Raw genomic sequence first — 19,379 nt, 5'->3', positions numbered from 1 at the left:
TGTTCTCCTCTGACAAAATAAAGTATTGGGAATTTGTCCACTTTTAAAGAAAAGCAAACATGATAACTCTTCAGGGGGAGAAAACACATTTTCTTGTTTTGAAGAAATCAAATTGTCCTTCAGGACTGCAGTCAATTACAGACACACACAGACACACACCACACACACACTGAGGTACACCCATCACAACAACACCGTCCTCCAGCGCTGTCTCAATGATAAGTACAGCTCGGCTCCGTTTCTCTGGAAAGAAAGAAACTCTTCAAACTTTAAAAACCTCAAACTTCAAACCTCATGCCCACTGTGCACGTCACCAGGTTTCCATCAAACTGTGGCCGTTATTAGCAATCTGCCTGCTTTGGGGTTAGCAGCCTGCCATTGGTCAAATCAAGGCAGATGGTGAACTGAGCTTGTTTTCCTTTCATCCGTCCAATGTGTTGCGTTGCCGACACCTGCTAATCGTCTTTGTGTTGTCAGAGAAATTGGATTTCACTCTCGGCTGTTTTCGCCTCCTAAAATAGTCCTACAATGGGAGCATGCGACCGCAGTTAGCCGAGGTCTAATCTTTATTCTGAGCAGGATAACGATCGGCCTTTGTCTCTTTCAGCTCAAGCGATTTAAATTCAAATGTGTGACCGATGATGTGCCCTCGTCTTTGATTTCCAAATGATCTCTTCTATCTCTCAGCAATAGACATTTCCCAATGACTTCTCTTCCCTGTGTGGGCTCTCTGAGTGGTTTCCAGCCTCTCGAGAGTTCTTTATCTCAATCGCAACATTCTCATTTCCTGTCAACTGTTCCTTCTGCTAAACATCAAGTGCTGGTAGAAATGAGTCCCTTAATAAAGGTCATAATTAAATATCACGTGTAATATTGAATGTCAATCAACATAACACCGCTTTGGTTACACACGTGTTATGTACATTACACTCTCTGTTACTTCCAAGCTGTTGTAAATAATAAATACTCTCGTCAGATTGGGAAGGTTTCCAAGTTGGCTGCTTATCATAGTGTGAGGTACAGGAAACTGTCGGCTGAATGTGTAAATATTTATTTGGTTTAGCGTCACTGTTGTGGGGTTTTCTTTACTCTCTGAATTGTTTAAACTGCATTTCATCGTCTAAGATTTAGCAGGATCTATGGATAAAGTACAATATGTGGCAGAAGCATTACGGTTTCTGTTTGTAGTCACGTTGGTTTTGCCCAATTATATTTGAGTTTGCTTTGGTTGAATGCACATAAACATCCCATGTGAGGAGCAAACAACTTCATTCTCGTATCTGTAATTGGTAATAAGTAGGGATGCACGATATTGGTTTTTTGAAACCGATACCGATAACTTTCTGCTTCTCAAGACCGATACCGATACCCGATAATAAAAAAAAATGTACGGCACTAATTATTTTAACGCGATTAACGCATGTGTATTTTTTTCCTCGGCCGCCCCGTAGTTTCAGAGCGCATCAAGTTTAAAATACCATCTACAAGCTGATGCTGACAGCCCCGCTCCTGCTGCCCGCTTGTGGCAGACCACACTTCCACGCTCACCGGCAGGCACCGACTGGCCATCGGGAGGACCGGGAGGGTGTGTGTATGTGTGGCGCGAGCGAGAGACCTTACGTGTGTTGTTGTTGTTGTTAGCATCTGGTGCTAGCTAGCTGCGCTAACGGATACAAGGAGCTGTTTAAATGAAAACAGAGGAGCGACATTTCGCCACAACTGCGCCGAGCACTTGACTTGATGCAGGCAGCCAGACAGCGGGACATTGTAGGAGAAGTCAGCACACTCAGCTCGGATAGTGCGCGCAACATGATTGCAGCGTCCAGGCAGCTCCCGTTCGAGCATATGCCTTGAGTTGCACATAGCTCCAACACGCGCACGCACACGCACACACACACACACACATACACACTTTGTATTGTATTATTGTCTTCGTACGCTTTTAACACACCATCGTAGCGATGGCGATGTTTCAGGTGACTGATCAGGTTCGAAGTATTAGGGAGCGCTGGATTTGTGAAGAACTCCCCTCTTCCTAAACCACTAATACCACAGTACTGGCAAAACGGGAGGAGCCGAGTGAAAAACAAGCGCCCCTCATCCCAATCCACCCACACTGCAGTATCTTTTTCTTTTTTTTTACTCACAAAAAATATTGGATATTATCGGGGCTATTAATACTGGTATCGGGTTTATCGGGATGACGTCATCATTCCTAATATCGGACCGATAATTATCGTGCATCCCTAGTAATAAGGCTTTAAAATTAGCAGTGCCCTAAAAACCTAGTCTTTTCGCAGATATTCGCTGGCTTCTCCCAGACTCGCTAAGTATCGCTGTCGTGGGATTCCTGTACTAACAATCGTACCAATTACTTTTCGTATCACTAGAAATACAATATACTATCTGGATTCAATCCCAGCCGTATCTCCATAAACAGATCTATTATCATATGCAGGGTCTCTGTGGGACAATATGTAGGTAGCAGAAGCATTGCGGTTTCTGTTTGTAGTCAGAGAAGTATTGACCTATCATGTTTGACTTTGCTTTGGTTGTTTGGACATAAACATCCCATGTGAAGAGCAAACAACTTCCTTCTCGCAACTGTAATTGGTAATGAGACAGAAGAAAATTAGCAGCGCCCCCAAAAACATTGTGGCATTGACTTTTTGTATCACTAGAAGTACATTTTATGAACTGGATTCAATCCCAGGATAATCTTTATCAACATATGTAGCTTAATTTACAGGCTCTATAGCAACGAGACAATATTTGAGTTGCAAAGGCATCTGTTGGTAGTCAGAGAAGTATTAACCAATCATGTTTGAGTTTGCTTTGGTTGTTTGCACATAAACAGTCCATGTTGAGACAAACAAGGAAAGGAAATGCAATCTCAGGGTGCATCAGCTATCATCTGAGGATGACTTATCTTAACATTAGCATACATTTAGCGTGTTTATTTGATACTTGTAAAACTAATCTGGCTGTAGAAGCTATCGTCTGACAACCCAGTCTCACGGCAATTCGTGTTATAGTCAAAAAATGTATCTATTGATTCGTGTTCACCAACAGGATTTCCCCATTTTCTTCGTGTCACACAGAACGATTTTAAAAGCAATGTAAATAATAACAAATTAGAAGGAAAAAAAGATTTTAAAAAATACAGATTTCAGTATTCTGAGCCATTTCTTTTCCTCACGGACGACAAAAAAAGTCCGACATTATACAATTTTAAATAAAAACAATAATCGTGGCTTGATATTGAGTAAGAACATGTTTTTATGAACCGCACAGCTTCCAAGACCCGACCGGACAAAAAGACGTGGTGCAGGCAAGAAACAGACTACCAATAGAACTACATTGCTTTTAATATCGTTCTGTGTGACACGAAAAAAAAATGAGAAAATCGTGTTGGTGAACACGAATCAATAGATTAAAGTAATTTCGTGGCTATTACACGAAATGCCGGGAGACTGGGTTGCGTCTGATGATGATTTAGCTTAACATTAGCATAAAGTTAGCATGTTTATTGGATACTTGTAAAACAAATCTGGCTGTAGACGTCATCTTGTAACTCCAACTACATATCTTGCATCCATAGTTGGTAATAAGGCTGTACAAATTAGCAGCACCCAAAAAAACACATGTCTTTGCCCAGCTAGCTTAAAATGTGCTTGATGCTAGCTTGTAAACTGCACACTAGATAAGACATGAATGTAAATTGGTAATAAGGCTTTAAAAAGTTATCAGTGCACGGAAAACGAAGTCCTCTCCCAAATAAACCCTGGCTTCACCTGGACCCTAGAAATATGTGCTGTTGTCCCCAGAGGCTAATTGTCTTCAGACCGTTCCTCGGGTTTATACCATTATGACAGGATCTATGATTACCTAGAATAGGGTGACCAGACGTCCCCGTTTTCCGTTTGTATTGGCCTGTCCCCGGTTGAAACTGTCCCCGGAAATGTCCCCGTTTTTTAATATACGTTAAAAACACATACCAAGGTGAAATAAAACGTTTCATGTCAGGAAACACTGGGTTAACAGACTGCGGTCAAGCCAGCCCCCACTTCGGAAAACACACTCAAGCCAGCCCGCACGTTGTATTGCGGTGCGCGAATATCCCATGCATTACGGTAGAGGCCTGTAAAAACTGCCTTCAAAATAAAAGCGTTTACTCGGTCAATAACAAATATACCTAAATAACACCCCAAACATATTCATATATACTTGAGCTTAAATTAAGAAATATGTACTATATAATGTGATCAATAATAATTTAAAACAAACGTATAACTACCACATTATAACTGAGTGAATGTAAAATGTAAGGATACAGTTATGAAGACATATCTGACATTTCCACTGGGTGACTAATTTCAATTGATGTTGACACCATCTCACAACTACTTTCTGAAGCACAATTTAAAATGTATGCTGTTTAAAATCTCAAATTAGATCTATTGTCCATCTATATTTTTATTATTATTTAATGGAAACCGTCCATAATCAAAGAGTCACTCGAAGTCAATCAAATACTAGACTCCATCTAGTCAATCAGAGAGAATCAGGACAATCTGATGTACAGTTTCAAAAGAAAAGACCTGAAGTCTCATATGAGCTATCGTCCTTCTGTTTGTATCCAACAGTTCAAATGTTCGAATTACATTGAACCAGAATTCTCCCCCTTTTTTCTTTAACAGTGAAGAAAATTGGATATGTTAATGATATTTTGACCACAAAACTCAAAATGTCCCCGGTTTTAATTTTGACAATCTGGTCACCTTAACCTAGAAGAGCATCAGGACTGTTTGAGGCAGATGATAGCTATGTGATTAACATGATGATTCAGCCTCTATGGAGAGAGACATATGACAAGCATGCTCATTTCTGACGTGGAGCTGATCTGAAGTAAACATTGAATACTGCTTTCAATTCCTCCACCTTGAGACTGTGTGACTCCCTCTCTTGGATATCAGCATGTGAAGGACACTGCTCAGGAACTAGTTGATGCTCTGTATGTGATGCTACTTCCATTCTGGAGAGGATCCCAAATACATCCTGAGATTGAAGCTCAAGCCGGTGACGAGTGATATTTTTCAATGAACGAAACTAAATGAGACTAATCTGTCCTTTTCTTGCACAGGTTTCGCGCTGGTTTCAAACAGGCTTTCCGCTTCTGCCCCTGCGTTCCTCGAGGATCTTACGAAGGTCTGGAGATGAAGTCCACTCGCTATCTTCAGACCCAAACCAGTGTTTATAAAGCCAGCCGGATGGAGACCACCGTGTCCACCGTCCTGCAGGTGGGAGGAGAGGACAAAAGTACACATCCTTTACTCAAGTAGAAGTACAGATAATCATGTTTAAAAATACTCTGATAAAAGTAGAAGTACTGACTAAACTTCTTTACTCAAGTAAAAGTAAAGAGGCTTTGAAATGTACTTAAAGGGGACCTGTCATGCAAAATGCACTTTGTGATGTCTTTTATAGATAAACATGTGTCCCCGGTGCGTCGGGGAACTCACGCAGCGTCAGAAAATAAAACCCTCTCTCTTTTCCTCCGTACCCAAATCTTTTAAAAAAACGGGTGTACAGCGAGCAGATACAGATTCCATCCGAACTGACGTGTCCATCCGCTGTGACGGCGGCGGACCCACAGAGAGTTGCTATCAGAAACAATGCCTGACGTGTTTTGGACGTAATCTCGTCTATGTTTACATTAGCTAGCATCGCTAACACTCAGAGCTAACTTGTACTGGAGAGCACATGTGTTTAAAAAGCAGGAAATGAAAAAAGGAACTCACCTTGTGATAAACCCGCAAGAGAAAAAGCATTTGAGCTCCACACTGTTTCAGAAATAATCCTTGATGTGGTTTAGAACAGGATGGCGTTTTATCACAGCAGAATTTTACTTTATCTCCGGTAGAATTCTGATCAGGCATTAGCTCCGCCTCCTCTTCTTTCTTTTTTTCAAGCTAAGGACCCAAGATCCGTGTTTCTCTAACAGGGCTGCAAAAGAGGGGTTTGAGCAGAATGAGGCATGGCTACAACGGGGGAACTGTTTGGTGTTTTGAGCACAACACTTCACAGACATGTTTTGCGTATGGCCCTACAATATATGTTTCAAATATAGCATGATAGGTCCACTTTAAGTAAAAAGTATCCCTAACTAGCAGCTGTTTTAAAGAGCAACTGATTTATATTAATAGAACAATAATGTCATTGTTAGCTAATAGGGATGTAACAATATACCGAATATCGCGGTATTGCGATTAATAAACGTCCCAATACCGTTGTGAGACTGACAACATTTAAAAAAAATGTATTTCTACATGCACCTCGCGGGAGCGCACACAGCGTAAAGCAAAGACTTCCATATATTTCAATGATCTGTACGGAAAAGTACGGTTTGGAAATTATATAATTTCCTTTTGGAGGGCATGCATAACACGGATTAATACCAGAGCCTCGCTGCGGGGAAACTTTGGCGCTGTTCCGAGTTTGTTCTAATCTGTCAAAATGCTTTCAGATTTTTCAAAAATATTCGGTTAACGCGACCACTGCTGTCCCAGGTCATCAGTACCAAGCGAGAGAGTTTTTTCCACAGCAGGGGAAATTGTAAACGCCCAAACATCCCAGCTCCTACCTGGAAATGTGGACATGCTCATATTCCTAAAAACCTGTCTGATGATGCTGAGTGAGTGAGTTGTACACGTTTTCTTGTTCCAGTCACCAACCAAGGTAACCCCCCCCCCCCCCCCTTATCACCTGAACCTCCTCTAGAGCACCATTGAGTTCTTTGTAACCAAATCTCTCTCAGAGGGGCGTGGGGAGGGGCTCCTTATTTTCATCTAAAGTAACAGACAGAGAATCAGCACTTTGAAACATTACATTACATTTAGCTGAGGCTTTTATCCAAAGCGACTTACAATAAGTGCGTTCGACCAACAAGATACGAACTTGAAGAAAACAGAATCATATAAGTACATCAGGCTTCATAGAGCCAAGCATTTCAAGTGCTACTCAACTGGCTTTAGGTAAGCCAGTCCTTTATTAGTATATAAGTGCTTTGTTAGCAGTTCTTTGTTAATAGTTCTATCCTCGAGGTGGAGTCAAAAGAGATGAGTTTTCAGTCTGCGCCGGAAGGTGTGTAAGCTTTCTGCCGTCCAGCCTGTCAATGGGAGCTCATTCCACCATCTTAGAGCCAGGATAGCAAACCCACGTGTTTTTGCTGATGGGAACTTGGGTCCCCCTCGCAGCGAGGGTGCAGCGAGCCGTTTGGCTGATGCAGAGCGGAGTGCACGTGCTGGGGTGTAGGGTTTAACCATGTCCTGGATGTAGGAAGGGCCAGATCCATTCGCAGCATGGTACGCAAGTACCAGTGTCTTGAAGTGGATTCTAGCAGTTACCGGAAGCCAGTGAAGGGAGCGGAGGAGCGGCGTGGTGTGGGAGCATGTAGGAAGGTTGAAGACCAGGCGAGCCGCTGCATTCTGGATGAGCTGCAGAGGTCGGATGTCACATGCAGGTAGACCAGCCAGGAGGGAGTTGCAGTAGTCTAGGCGTGAGATGACGAGGGCCTGGACCAGAACCTGCATGGCTTTCTGGGTCAGCTGGGGACGAATCCTCCTGATGTTGTAAAGCGTGTATCTGCAGCAGCGGGTTGTAGCAGCGATGTTTGCAGTGAAGGACAGGTTGTTATCTCGGGTCACACCCAGATTCCTTGCAGTCTGAGTCGGGGAAACAACAGAGGTGCCGATGTTGATTGTCAGGTCAAGAGTGGGACAATCTTTTCCCGGAAGTTCAGTTCAGTCTTGTGAAGGTTTTTTGGGGCTGAACAGAGGGGATTATGGGTAATGCTGCAATGATCTGTTTGGTGTTTCAGCCAATCAGAGACAGGTCCTGTGTATATCTGAGACCTGAAGTATATTGATGAAAAACAGGGGACCTTTAAGTGCAGTAACCAAGTATTTGCACTCCACCAGGTGGCGGACGACATGGAGCAGCAAAAGGTGAAGATGATACCACGTCCACGGCCCATTGAACCAGCGGTCGGTGCCAGCTCCTCTCTGGACCTCACCTCCAACGGCTCGTCCTCTCGGAGCGTCTCTAAAACGGTCTCGGAGACGTCCAGTTTCTACTCCAGCAACAACCTGCAGGAATAAAAACCTCACACACGGCAGGAAGAGAGCGAGTTGATGTTCACATGTGTGTAGTCACGCAAAAGAACGGTGTGAATGTTCTGATGAATATATTTCCAGTGTGGAGCCAGTGACACAAAGTCCCTTTCCTTACCCACAATGCCCCTGTGTAAAGTATTCATGTTGCTCGATGTTTGGTGATGACGAGCTCTTCTAGCCTCTCGTTGTCACCACAGCTCCTCTCCATGCAGAGTGAAGGATCACACACTCAGTCACACACGCCGCGTGACTTCACATCGTCTATTTTCGAGTGGAGCTTCAACATGACACCAGTATGCTCCTCGTTCGTGTCGGAAAACTCTAACAAAGAAAAAACCTGGCTTTCGCAGTCAGTCCCTCTCCGGAAGAAGCTAGGTAGTGAAGACAGAACAACAAAGTGTGTGAGAACGCTAACACACGACTCTCGTGAAGGACTAGTGTGTGTCGCTCTGAGGACCCTCTTTCAACAGTTCTGATCAGTTTGAGCAATCATCCTAATAAACACTTTGGCTTTCATCTCATGAAAAGAAAACAGAACGAGGCCGAGGCAACGAAAACTACGTTCAGGTTTCCTGCAGATCCATTCCGTTTCGCAGTCATATCCCTTCCCCCCCCAGCTCCCCCCTAACTCTCACGCCCTTCATAGGTCACATGACACAGGGTTGTGGTCTGAACGCAGGGCACCTCCTCTGAAAGTGTGAGATGTTTCTCTTCACTTCCACCTGGCAGCCCTCTGTGTCTTAAAGGGGACATGTTCTGCTCACTTATCTGGACTAGGACACATTCATTTTCTCATACTCTCTGTGGGAATATAGCTGATTTGAACCCAGTTGCTAGGTAACAAAATATATGTTTCAGCAAAACTACCAATACATTTAAGTTACAAAACAACGTGTCTCGTATGTGTTTCATATCCGCCTTTTATTTGGCTTTCAGACACAAACTGGTTTAAGATATGATAGGATTGGTTAGATGTTATAGATGTTATTAAATGAAGCATTCAGACATAGTGTCATGTGACTCAGTGAAGTAGCTTTGGCGTTACATTCTCGCTAAAAGCAAACTCAACTTGGTTTTCGGATCATACTGACATCACTAACACTCACGCTCCTATTGGCTAGAGCTCCAACACATTGTACGTGATAGGCTAAGGGGCGGGACATCTCTAAGCAGTTGACCAATCACAACTGAGCCGGCCAGCAGACTGGGCTCTGGTTTCAGACAGAGGGTGAAAAGAGGTATGAGAAAAATAAAGAGCTTTTTGAACATTAAAGCATGGAGACATGTCCCAGTAGAGACACTACATACTGATATACACCTGAACATCAGCAGGAGAGGACTCTTTAAAGTAGAGACGCTACATACTGATATACACCTGAACATCAGCAGGAGAGGACTCTTTAAAGTAGAGACCCTACATACTGATATACACCTGAACATCAGCAGGAGAGGACTCTTTAAAGTAGAGACACTACATACTGATATACACCTGAACATCAGCAGGAGAGGACTCTTTAAAGTAGAGACACTACATACTGATATACACCTGAACATCAGCAGGAGAGGACTCTTTAAAGTAGAGACACTACATACTGATATACACCTGAACATCATCAGGAGAGGACTCTTTAAAGTAGAGACACTACACACTGACATACACCTGAACATCAGCAGGAGAGGACTCTTTAAAGTAGAGACACTACATACTGATATACACCTGAACATCAGCAGGAGAGGACTCTTTAAAGTAGAGACACTACATACTGATATACACCTGAACATCAGCAGGAGAGGACTCTTTAAAGTAGAGACACTACATACTGATATACACCTGAACATCAGCAGGAGAGGACTCTTTAAAGTAGAGACACTACATACTGATATACACCTGAAAATGAGCAGATGTCCTCTTTAAGTTCTTTTTGCTGGGTTCCATTCATTTGTACATTTACCTCCAGATTCCTTTCATCATTTGTGTGCTTGATATTTGTATTTACTGTATACGTTAGACTAACCTTCACCTCTCTCACATATCCACATAATATTATCTGTTTCTCCACCATACCATTATCATATAAGGTGTGTGTTGCATCAGGTTAAAGGGCTTCATGACGCCCTGAATGTTCACAGATAGCCTGTAATGTGTTGTGCCTCGCTGTGTAGCATAATGTCTGTCAATGGATGAGATAGCAGGGACGACGGGGTCCAGGAATGGCTGGTTAGGTAACATGGGATACGGTAACCCCCTGCTGTGGTAAACACACACACACACACACATGTTTAACGACGGTAGAAAATGTCAATCCTGGCGTGAGATTTTACAGGAAACTCATTAAGTTCAGTCAAAGTGTCACAGTGTTGTGATAATATCATGATATACAAACATCTATGGTGCCATGCAGAGTTTGTTTAATGAAAGCCGGAATATTTGTACTATAAACATCCTGTAGTAAATCCACAATATTTACCCAATATGTGTTGTGTACAGAACAAGCAAAGGCTTTACGCGAGAACATCCTGCAAACAGTGGAGCTCTGATTCATCAGCAGTGAACACAAGGCCGGAAGGAACAGATAATCCCTCTTTAATAAAACTGAAGGATAGTTAAAGACTAAAAAACACATTTTCATTCATCGTTTTGAGAATTTCGCTTGTTTTGAATTTGGAAATCCCTCCAAAAGCCCCTCGATTATCAGATTAAGTGAGACTTAATGCCTGTTTTCAAGGTGGACATTGTTACCAAAAGGCAAGAAAGAACACATAATCCTTTTTTAATAAAAGTTAATGATGTTCATGATGTTGTGTAGCTCAGTAAGTTTGTGTCCTAGAGTGATGATACTTATAACAAAAATAATCTGTGGAGTATCAGCTTTCAGATGATATGTAGTTTGTGCAGAACATATTAAGTTGTAAAGATCGTTTTTGCTAGTTAGCACCGGAAGTAGCATCTGCCCGTTTTAGCTAAGGGCTAATGCTAACGCTTCTTGTGAGACTTGTGTTTTGTTTCTGTAAAAATAGTTCGTATCGTCAGTTAGCTGAGATTCTTCTCGTTAATCTGATATAACACATTAATAGGTTTTTAAATATTAAGATGCCCTGTGGCACAGTGTTGTGAAAAAAAAAACCAGGGTCCCCGCTTCGGGCTTAACAGGTTAAAGACTAAAAAATACATTTTCATAAATAGTTTTGAGAATTCTGCTTATTTTACATTTGGAAATCACTCCAAAAGCCCCTCGATTATCAGGTATATTTTAGTACTCACTGCTCTTTCAAGGTTGAAATTGGCCGACAAGAAGCAAGAAAGAACACAGAATACATGTTTAATAAGTGTAATGATGCTTACAGATAAAAAACAAAACAAAATTCCAACTTACTTGCAGAGTAAATTCACAACACTCACACAGACCAGCAGAGAGAGATCACCTGTTCTGACCCATCACTCATCACTCACACACACACACACACACACACACACACACACACACACACACACACACACACACACACACACACACACACACACACACACACACACACACACACACAGTCACCCCCTGACTCCCGGTCTATTCACGGCGCACTAAAGCTGTTGTTGTAGATGCCAGTGTCAGCTGGCGGGAAGCTGAGGAGCTGATTTGACTTCAGAGGAACCACAATGTCTTTATTCTGCTCGTTAGATTAACATAACTCTGTGTTGGATACGTGGATACATATCTGACGTACCGCACATTGCGTGCAAAACCAAAATAGGGGACGTACAAACACAACAACAACTACAAATCGTCCTGTCAGCACCATGACATCCCAATTTATTTCCAGAGGCGGGAAAATAAACGTGCGGAGATTTATGTCTTCACCATGTCCACAGTTCAGTCGTAAAAACATCAACATCTTAGATCTCTGGCTTTGCACATTGACAGATACATATATTTCTTGTTGAGTGATGTGACGGACTTCCATTCGTAGGTAAAAGGATTAAGGGAAGAGTAACCCTTACTGCGATTTAATACACTTAGGTTAGTGGTTTTCTCCCATAACCTGTTGAGCCCTGAGCCTGTTTTTCAGGTCTCAGGCTCGAAAAAGACATTCCCAGAACAAATGACTATATCTTCTAAAAGGGGTAAGTTAATAATCTGTTTTCTCAAAGCAATGACACACCTGTGAGTTGGATGTAGAAAAGTCAGAATCAATATAGATGTTTTTATTTTAAAGTAAATTCAGAGTAAAAAAATGTAAATTATAATTTCCGTCCAAAAAACCCCATTACTTATAGAAAAACCCACCTCTGGGGTCATTTGGGTGGATTTGCCGTATCTCTGGAACCCATCGGTGGATTTGGGTGATTGACACCTCTTTTGAACCGTTAGAGCCAATAGAATCGAGGGGAAGTTCCTAAATCCATCTAAACATTATCATTGGTGAATGAGAGTGATGCGCAGCCAGCATGCCCAAAACCGGAAGCTGGGTTACGATCTATAGAAAACTCCGTTCATTGCCCTAAATGTTATGATGGATAATCAGTAATCATTTCAAAGTGACACAGAGACATTGGATTAACCTTCAGCAGCGTCTATATGCGTTGTAATGCCATTGAACACCTCTTTTGATTAGAAAACAGCAAAGGTAAGATGTATTTGCCGTTTTGGCCTCGTAAAGTGAAGTTGTGTGTTGTCTATGCCTAGTTGAGTTTCTTCCCGTAAAGTGGGTATGACACATGCATAGGTTGTTAAATGTTAAGAAGCCCTGAGACATAGTTACGCATAAATTGTTCGATAGCCCCCGCCGGTAGGTTAAGATTCATGAACGATTACATCTGAAGCGTCGATTTAACCTAGAAAAACTAAACAAAAAAACATGTAGCAAAAAGGTAGTATTTGTGTAGGTAAGAATGACATTTATGTTTATTTTCTTATGTTTTAACATCTAAACAAAATAAAGCTTATATGCCTTGGTAAAAAGCAGAGTAAAAAAAGAACAGCAAAGGTTAACTTTGGAGTCCACACTGTTTAAAGTTTAAATGAGAAATGCACCAAGAAAAAAACGTTTCAATATAATTTACTCACCCCAGAATTTAGATTTCTCGCACACCTCCACCTGTGAACTCATGTGGAGTAATTGGTTTACAAAGGATCATTGTGGGGGTGAAATATTATTTTAATCAGATTTGATTGCACCAAGAGAGACCAACCCCCTGCAGATTTTAATTAAAATACTGTTAACAAATCATAATTATACATTTAAATAATAACATTTTCCAACTGAGCTTAGGCAGAACATGTGTGCTCCTGCAGGGTCGCATCACTCATAGAAATTAGCTGATTGGAAAGAAAAAGTTTTTAGGGACCTCAAGTTCACCAAATGTCCGATTTACCTAAAAGCATGGACAAGAACCGAGCTTTTGAGTGCACATGCTCGACCTTCTAGCAATGCTTTCCTGTTTCTTGGGCAGAACCATGCAAGGATATAACTCATCCTGAAATAATGAAGTATATCTAAATGACTGTGTGCAAAGGCAGCAGATCTTCTCAGTATCATTACATCTCCATCACAGAGCCGAGATTGTATTACCTCACGTTATTTGATTAGAGGATGCACTCTGTTGTCTCCTGCTCTGATACGATGATTCGAAGACATAACATGTTCCCTGTCTGCATGAAAGCAAATGAGCTCATACAGTTATTGTGCAAAAAGTACAAATTGGTTTGTTTGTTGTTGCGTTTCCTCAGAAGGGATCGACAGATAATATTGGAAGTTGAATTTGATGTTAGCTTGTGGAGCTCAAAGTGCCAAAATAATACATTTTGAAAACTCAACAGCAATGTCTCTCATGACCTTGTTGTGAACTCATGAACCCAGATCAATAGAGTGGTGCAGGGATGTCTTATTTATGTGTTGGACCCTGAAGGAAACATCTCCCTGGTCCAATGGGATTTCTCCATGTGATTGGAAAATAATCTCTGTGTCAAAAAGACATTTATGATTCTTACGCGTTTAGTTCAGCAGGATAACCTCCACATATTAACACCACTTTATGGTTTCTAAGGTAAAAAGCTAAAGTTGGGCTATGAAGGAACTACAGCACGGTCACATGACTTCACGTCACCACCGCTAAGCTAAAGGAGGCTAATGTTGGGCTATAAAGGAACTACAGCACGGTCACATGACTTCATGTCACCACCGCTAAGCTAAAGGAGGCTAATGTTGGGCTATAAAGGAACTACAGCACGGTCACATGACTTCACGTCACCACCGCTAAGCTAAAGGTGGCTAATTTTGGGCTATAAAGCAACTACAGCACGGTCACATGACTTCACGTCACCAGCGCTAAGCTAAAGGCGGCTAATGTTGGGCTATAAAGGAACTACGGCACGGTCACATGACTTCACGTCACCACCGCTAAGCTAAAGGTGGCTAATGTTGGGCTATGAAGGAACTACAGCAAGGTCACATGACTTGACGTCACCACCCCTAAGCTAAAGGTGGCTAATGTTGGGCTATAAAGGAACTACAGCACGGTCACATGACTTCACGTCACCACCGCTAAGCTAAAGGTGGCTAATGTTGGGCTATAAAGGAACTACAGCATGGTCACATGACTTCAAGTCACCACCGCTAAGCTAAAGGTGGCTAATGTTGGGCTATGAAGGAACTACAGCAAGGTCACATGACTTCACGTCACCACCCCTAAGCTAAAGGTGGCTAATGTTGGGCTATAAAGGAACTACAGCAAGGTCACATGACTTCACGTCACCACCCCTAAGCTAAAGGCGGCTAATGTTGGGCTATAAAGGAACTACGGCATGGTCACATGACTTCACGTCACCACCGCTAAGCTAAAGGTGGCTAATGTTGGGCTATGAAGGAACTACAGCAAGGTCACATGACTTCACGTCACCACCGCTAAGCTAAAGGCGGCTAATGTTGGGCTATAAAGGAACTACGGCATGGTCACATGACTTCACGTCACCACCGCTAAGCTAAAGGTGGCTAATGTTGGGCTATAAAGGAACTACAGCAAGGTCACATGACTTCACGTCACCACCCCTAAGCTAAAGGTGGCTAATGTTGGGCTATAAAGGAACTACAGCACGGTCACATGACTTCACTTCACCACCGCTAAGCTAAAGGTGGCTAATGTTGGGCTATAAAGAAACTACAGCACGGTCACATGACTTCACGTCACCACCGCTAAGCTAAAGGCGGCTAATGTTGGCTATAAAGGAACTACAGCACGGTCACAAGACTTCACGTCACCACCACTAAGCTAAAGGTGGCTAATGTTGGGCTATAAAGGAACTACAGCACGGTCACATGACTTCACGTCACCACCGCTAAGCTAAAGGTGGCTAATGTTGGGCGCGATGATGTTAAGTCGTCTCATGTAGACACTTGTTAGCAACCTCTGTTTTTAAATTCACCAGTTGGGTATTTACTGACGTATTTTATGTTGTGGAATAAATAATCTCTTCAGTTTTTGTTAACCACAGACCTTATTTCAGGCTTACAACCACAAACACATTCAGGAACCATTGACTTTTATGTTGTCCTGTACGCAGAGGAGGTGATATAGAGTTTAACCGACCTCTTCAAAGTGAAATGATGTGATCCGTCAGTCAAATCAATTTGCAATCCCAACCAATCAACTGTGATCAAAGGGGCAAATGACTGACCTAATATGACATAACATATCATCCATTATAATGTAGCAGCAGCTGTCTGAGAGGAGAGTGGAGTGAGAACATGCACTCCAAAAATACATATCATGTCATCATCTCAACCCCCATCCCTCACCCAGGTCAGGTCAAGTGGAGCGGGCGAACGAGAGGCTGTAATGAATGTGTAATCAACTTTGTTCGAGTGCTCCTCAAATGAGCAGGCTTTCTCTCTCCTTCTCTGCTTCTCTAACACACACACACACACACACACACACACACACACACACACACACACACACACACACACACACACACTTGTTGCTGAGAAGAGGCGCCAGACAGGTTGCACAGCGGGGTGAATAGCCTCATCAGCAGCCTCTCTTCCTGTGTTTCGATCCAACCATCGCTCTCCAATCATGCTAATTACAGCGCAGAGGAGTGGAGAGGACACACATACTGAAGCATGCCTCACTCACACACACACACACACACACACACACACACACACACACACACACACACATCCATGCAGTTCCAATTTGGTGCTTTCTCAAGCATTTGTGTGCCTGATTGGATTAGATAATTGAAAAGTAATATTTCTTCTTTAGGAGGCAGGCAGGAGGAGGGGATGACATGTAAATGATACTAATATACCTGTTTTACTCTAATACACTGAATGAAAACATCAATATATAGCTGCAGGAATGAGTCCTTAAGCCTGGAAATGAGTCGGCATGTTAGCACTTCCTGTCTTCTTGTCTAGAAGACAGTGGTTTTTTGATTGAACTGAGGTCTGTGGTGAACACGTAAGCTAAAAAGATTTTTAGATTTTAGCTTAACGGTGGTGACGTGAAGTCATTTGACCGTGCTGTAGTTCCTTTATAGCCCAACATTAGCCTCCTTTAGCTTAGCAGTGGTGAAGTCATGTGACCGTGCTCTAGTTCCTTTATAGCCCAACATTAGCCACCTTTAGCTTAGCGGTGGTGACGTGAAGTCATGTGACCGTGCTGTAGTTCCTTTATAGCCCAACATTAGCCTCCTTTAGCTTACCGGTGGTGACGTGAAGTCATGTGACCGTGCTGTAGTTCCTTTATAGCCCAACATTAGCCACCTTTAGCTTAGCGGTGGTGACGTAAGATCATGTGAACGTGCTGTAGTTCCTTTATAGCCCAACATTAGCCTCCTTTAGCTTAGCAGTGGTGAAGTCATGTGACCGTGCTCTAGTTCCTTTATAGCCCAACATTAGCCACCTTTAGCTTAGCGGTGGTGACGTCATGTGACCGTGCTGTAGTTCCTTTATAGCCCAACATTAGCCTCCTTTAGCTTAGCAGTGGTGAAGTCATGTGACCATGCTCTAGTTCCTTTATAGCCCAACATTAGCCACCTTTAGCTTAGCGGTGGTGAAGTCATGGACCGTGCTGTAGTTCCTTTATAGCCCAACATTAGCCACCTTTAGCTTAGCGGTGGTGACGTGAAGTCATGTGACCGTGCTGTAGTTCCTTTATAGCCCAACATTAGCCGCCTTTAGCTTAGCGGTGGTTACGTGAAGTAATGTGACCATGCTATAGTTCCTTTATAGCCCAACATTAGCCGCCTTTAGCTTAGCGGTGGTGACGTGAAGTCATGTGACCGTGCTGTAGTTCCTTTAGAGCCCAACGTTAGCTATTTACTTCATAAATCATAAAGTGGTGTTAATATGTGGAGATTATCCTCCTGAACAAAACGTGTAACTATCATAAATGTTTGTTTTACACAGAGATTAATTTCTGAAAAATCACAACCCATTGGACCAGGGAGATGCTGCCTTCAGGGTCCAATACAGACATATGATATCCCTGCATCCTTCTAAATCCCATTGGCCTTTTGGTTTCTCTCTTGATTGTCCTGCAGGAAAACACCGTCACATTGTGTGTTCATGTCCTCACTGATGCATCACTCACCGTACACTTCATCGAGCAACAAGAGGAACAAATATATGTTATTTATAAGAATATGTACAGGTATAGATGATCTTTCAGGCAGAGTAAAATGCATCGTATGAGTTAGAGAAAGTCCTTCAGGCCACGGGGTCAACCCCACAGCGTTAATGCAAATATAAAACAAAGACAGGACAGCCTCTGCAATATATATGTAGCGTGAAGAAGTGGATCAGTATCGTTGCTTTGTGAAAACCCACTTCCTGTTCTGGGTTTCCTCAGCTTGCCTATCTGTGTCTGTGTTGTGTTGTAAAATGAATAGACGTACAGTTTGATGATTGCCGACTCTGTGCCATGAGTTCTGCTCACAGTGTTAGTGCCTGTTAAACAAACGCTCATAAACCTCTCCATGCTGCTGGCTGTGTCTGAAAACCCACTGTTTACTCATTCATGGGAATTTATGTCCTGAATTTAATCAAAAGACTGAGAGTCAGGGTCTGCATTTCTTAACTTAAATACCTTTGTTTTGTATATGGACTAATAATCAGATTTAATCACAATACTTCACTTATTCTGGGTGAAGCTGGGTTTTGTAAGGCAAGGCAAGTTTATTTCACCTTTCAGCACCAGGCAAGGTGCTTTACAAAATGAAAGACATTCAGATAAAGGCATTTAAAAACAGTAAAAGATAATAAAAGAAACATTAAAAGAAAAAATACATGAATAAAAGTTACAGTGCAGTCTAAGATATGAATAGTTCAATTAAAAGCAGCGACAAAAAGAAAAGTCTTCAGCCTGGATTTAAAAGTAACTCCATTTTAGAAATAAATAATAGAAAAATATATAAATAATCGGCTTGAAAAAATATGTATAGAAACATTAGAAGTTAAATATTCAATACAAATAAAAAATAAGTTTTGTTTAAGTCAAAATAAGAAGTTCAATTTAAATGTCTAATAAAAAATATTCAACGAAATAAAACAAATATATTGGATTAGAATTGAATAATTAACCAACCATTGTTGTTGTCTTAATTGAACAACAAATCAACAGTAAATGAAAACAACAATAAAAAACATTCCTATAACCATAAGAAGTTGAAGAAAGAAATACAATTAAATAAAACTCTGTTGTATAAACGAAAAAAATGTAAGTGTTCCAATAAAAACAAAGAATGGATATATAAAGTTAATTAAATAAATGTGCACATTGTATTTTAATGTATAGCAAGTACATACATATATTATATATATATACAGTGGTGTATTAGTATTAATGAGATATCATTGATATTTTAAACCCAATCGAAACTGCAGATTTGTGCTATAAGTTGTGTCTCTACTTACAGACGTTACGCTTGGAAATAATGCGTGAAATCAAATGTGACCACCCGATCTACTCCTGATTGCATAACGACTGTTCAACCCAAATTAAACTATATGTGAATATTTAAAATCCAAATGATGCTGGAGTCTGAGTGAGGGCCCCTGACAGGTAAACAGGAAATCTTGCAAAAAAGGTGAATGCATTTTTTAAATTGTTTTTCGGGATTACATTTACATCCAATCAACTTTGGGGAACATTGAATGAAGATCTCCAAGAGATACACAGCAACGTGTTCTTTTAACCCCTTA

General features: G+C 41.7%; 1 protein-coding gene across 3 annotated transcripts in view; it reads left to right on the top strand.

Annotated features, from left to right (window-relative positions):
- Nucleotides 1–9,619, top strand: part of tacr1a (tachykinin receptor 1a) — an 85,600-nt gene extending 75,981 nt beyond the window's left edge. Inside the window, exons 5-6 of one of the 3 annotated variants that reach the window (XM_034090743.2) lie at nt 5,144–5,300; nt 7,980–9,619. In XM_034090743.2, the coding sequence (XP_033946634.1) occupies nt 5,144–5,300; nt 7,980–8,159 (337 nt within the window). In that variant the 3' untranslated portion in view covers nt 8,160–9,619. Of the gene's footprint in view, nt 1–5,143; nt 5,320–7,979 lie in introns of all 3 variants that reach the window. The other 2 variants (XM_034090744.2, XM_034090745.2) reach the window with 2 other exon arrangements.
- Nucleotides 9,620–19,379: the final 9,760 nt, after the last annotated feature.

This window comes from Pseudochaenichthys georgianus, chromosome 9, assembly GCF_902827115.2.
Source record: "Pseudochaenichthys georgianus chromosome 9, fPseGeo1.2, whole genome shotgun sequence".
Lineage (NCBI taxonomy): Eukaryota > Metazoa > Chordata > Actinopteri > Perciformes > Channichthyidae > Pseudochaenichthys > Pseudochaenichthys georgianus.
This window is presented reverse-complemented; position numbering and strand designations above follow the sequence as displayed.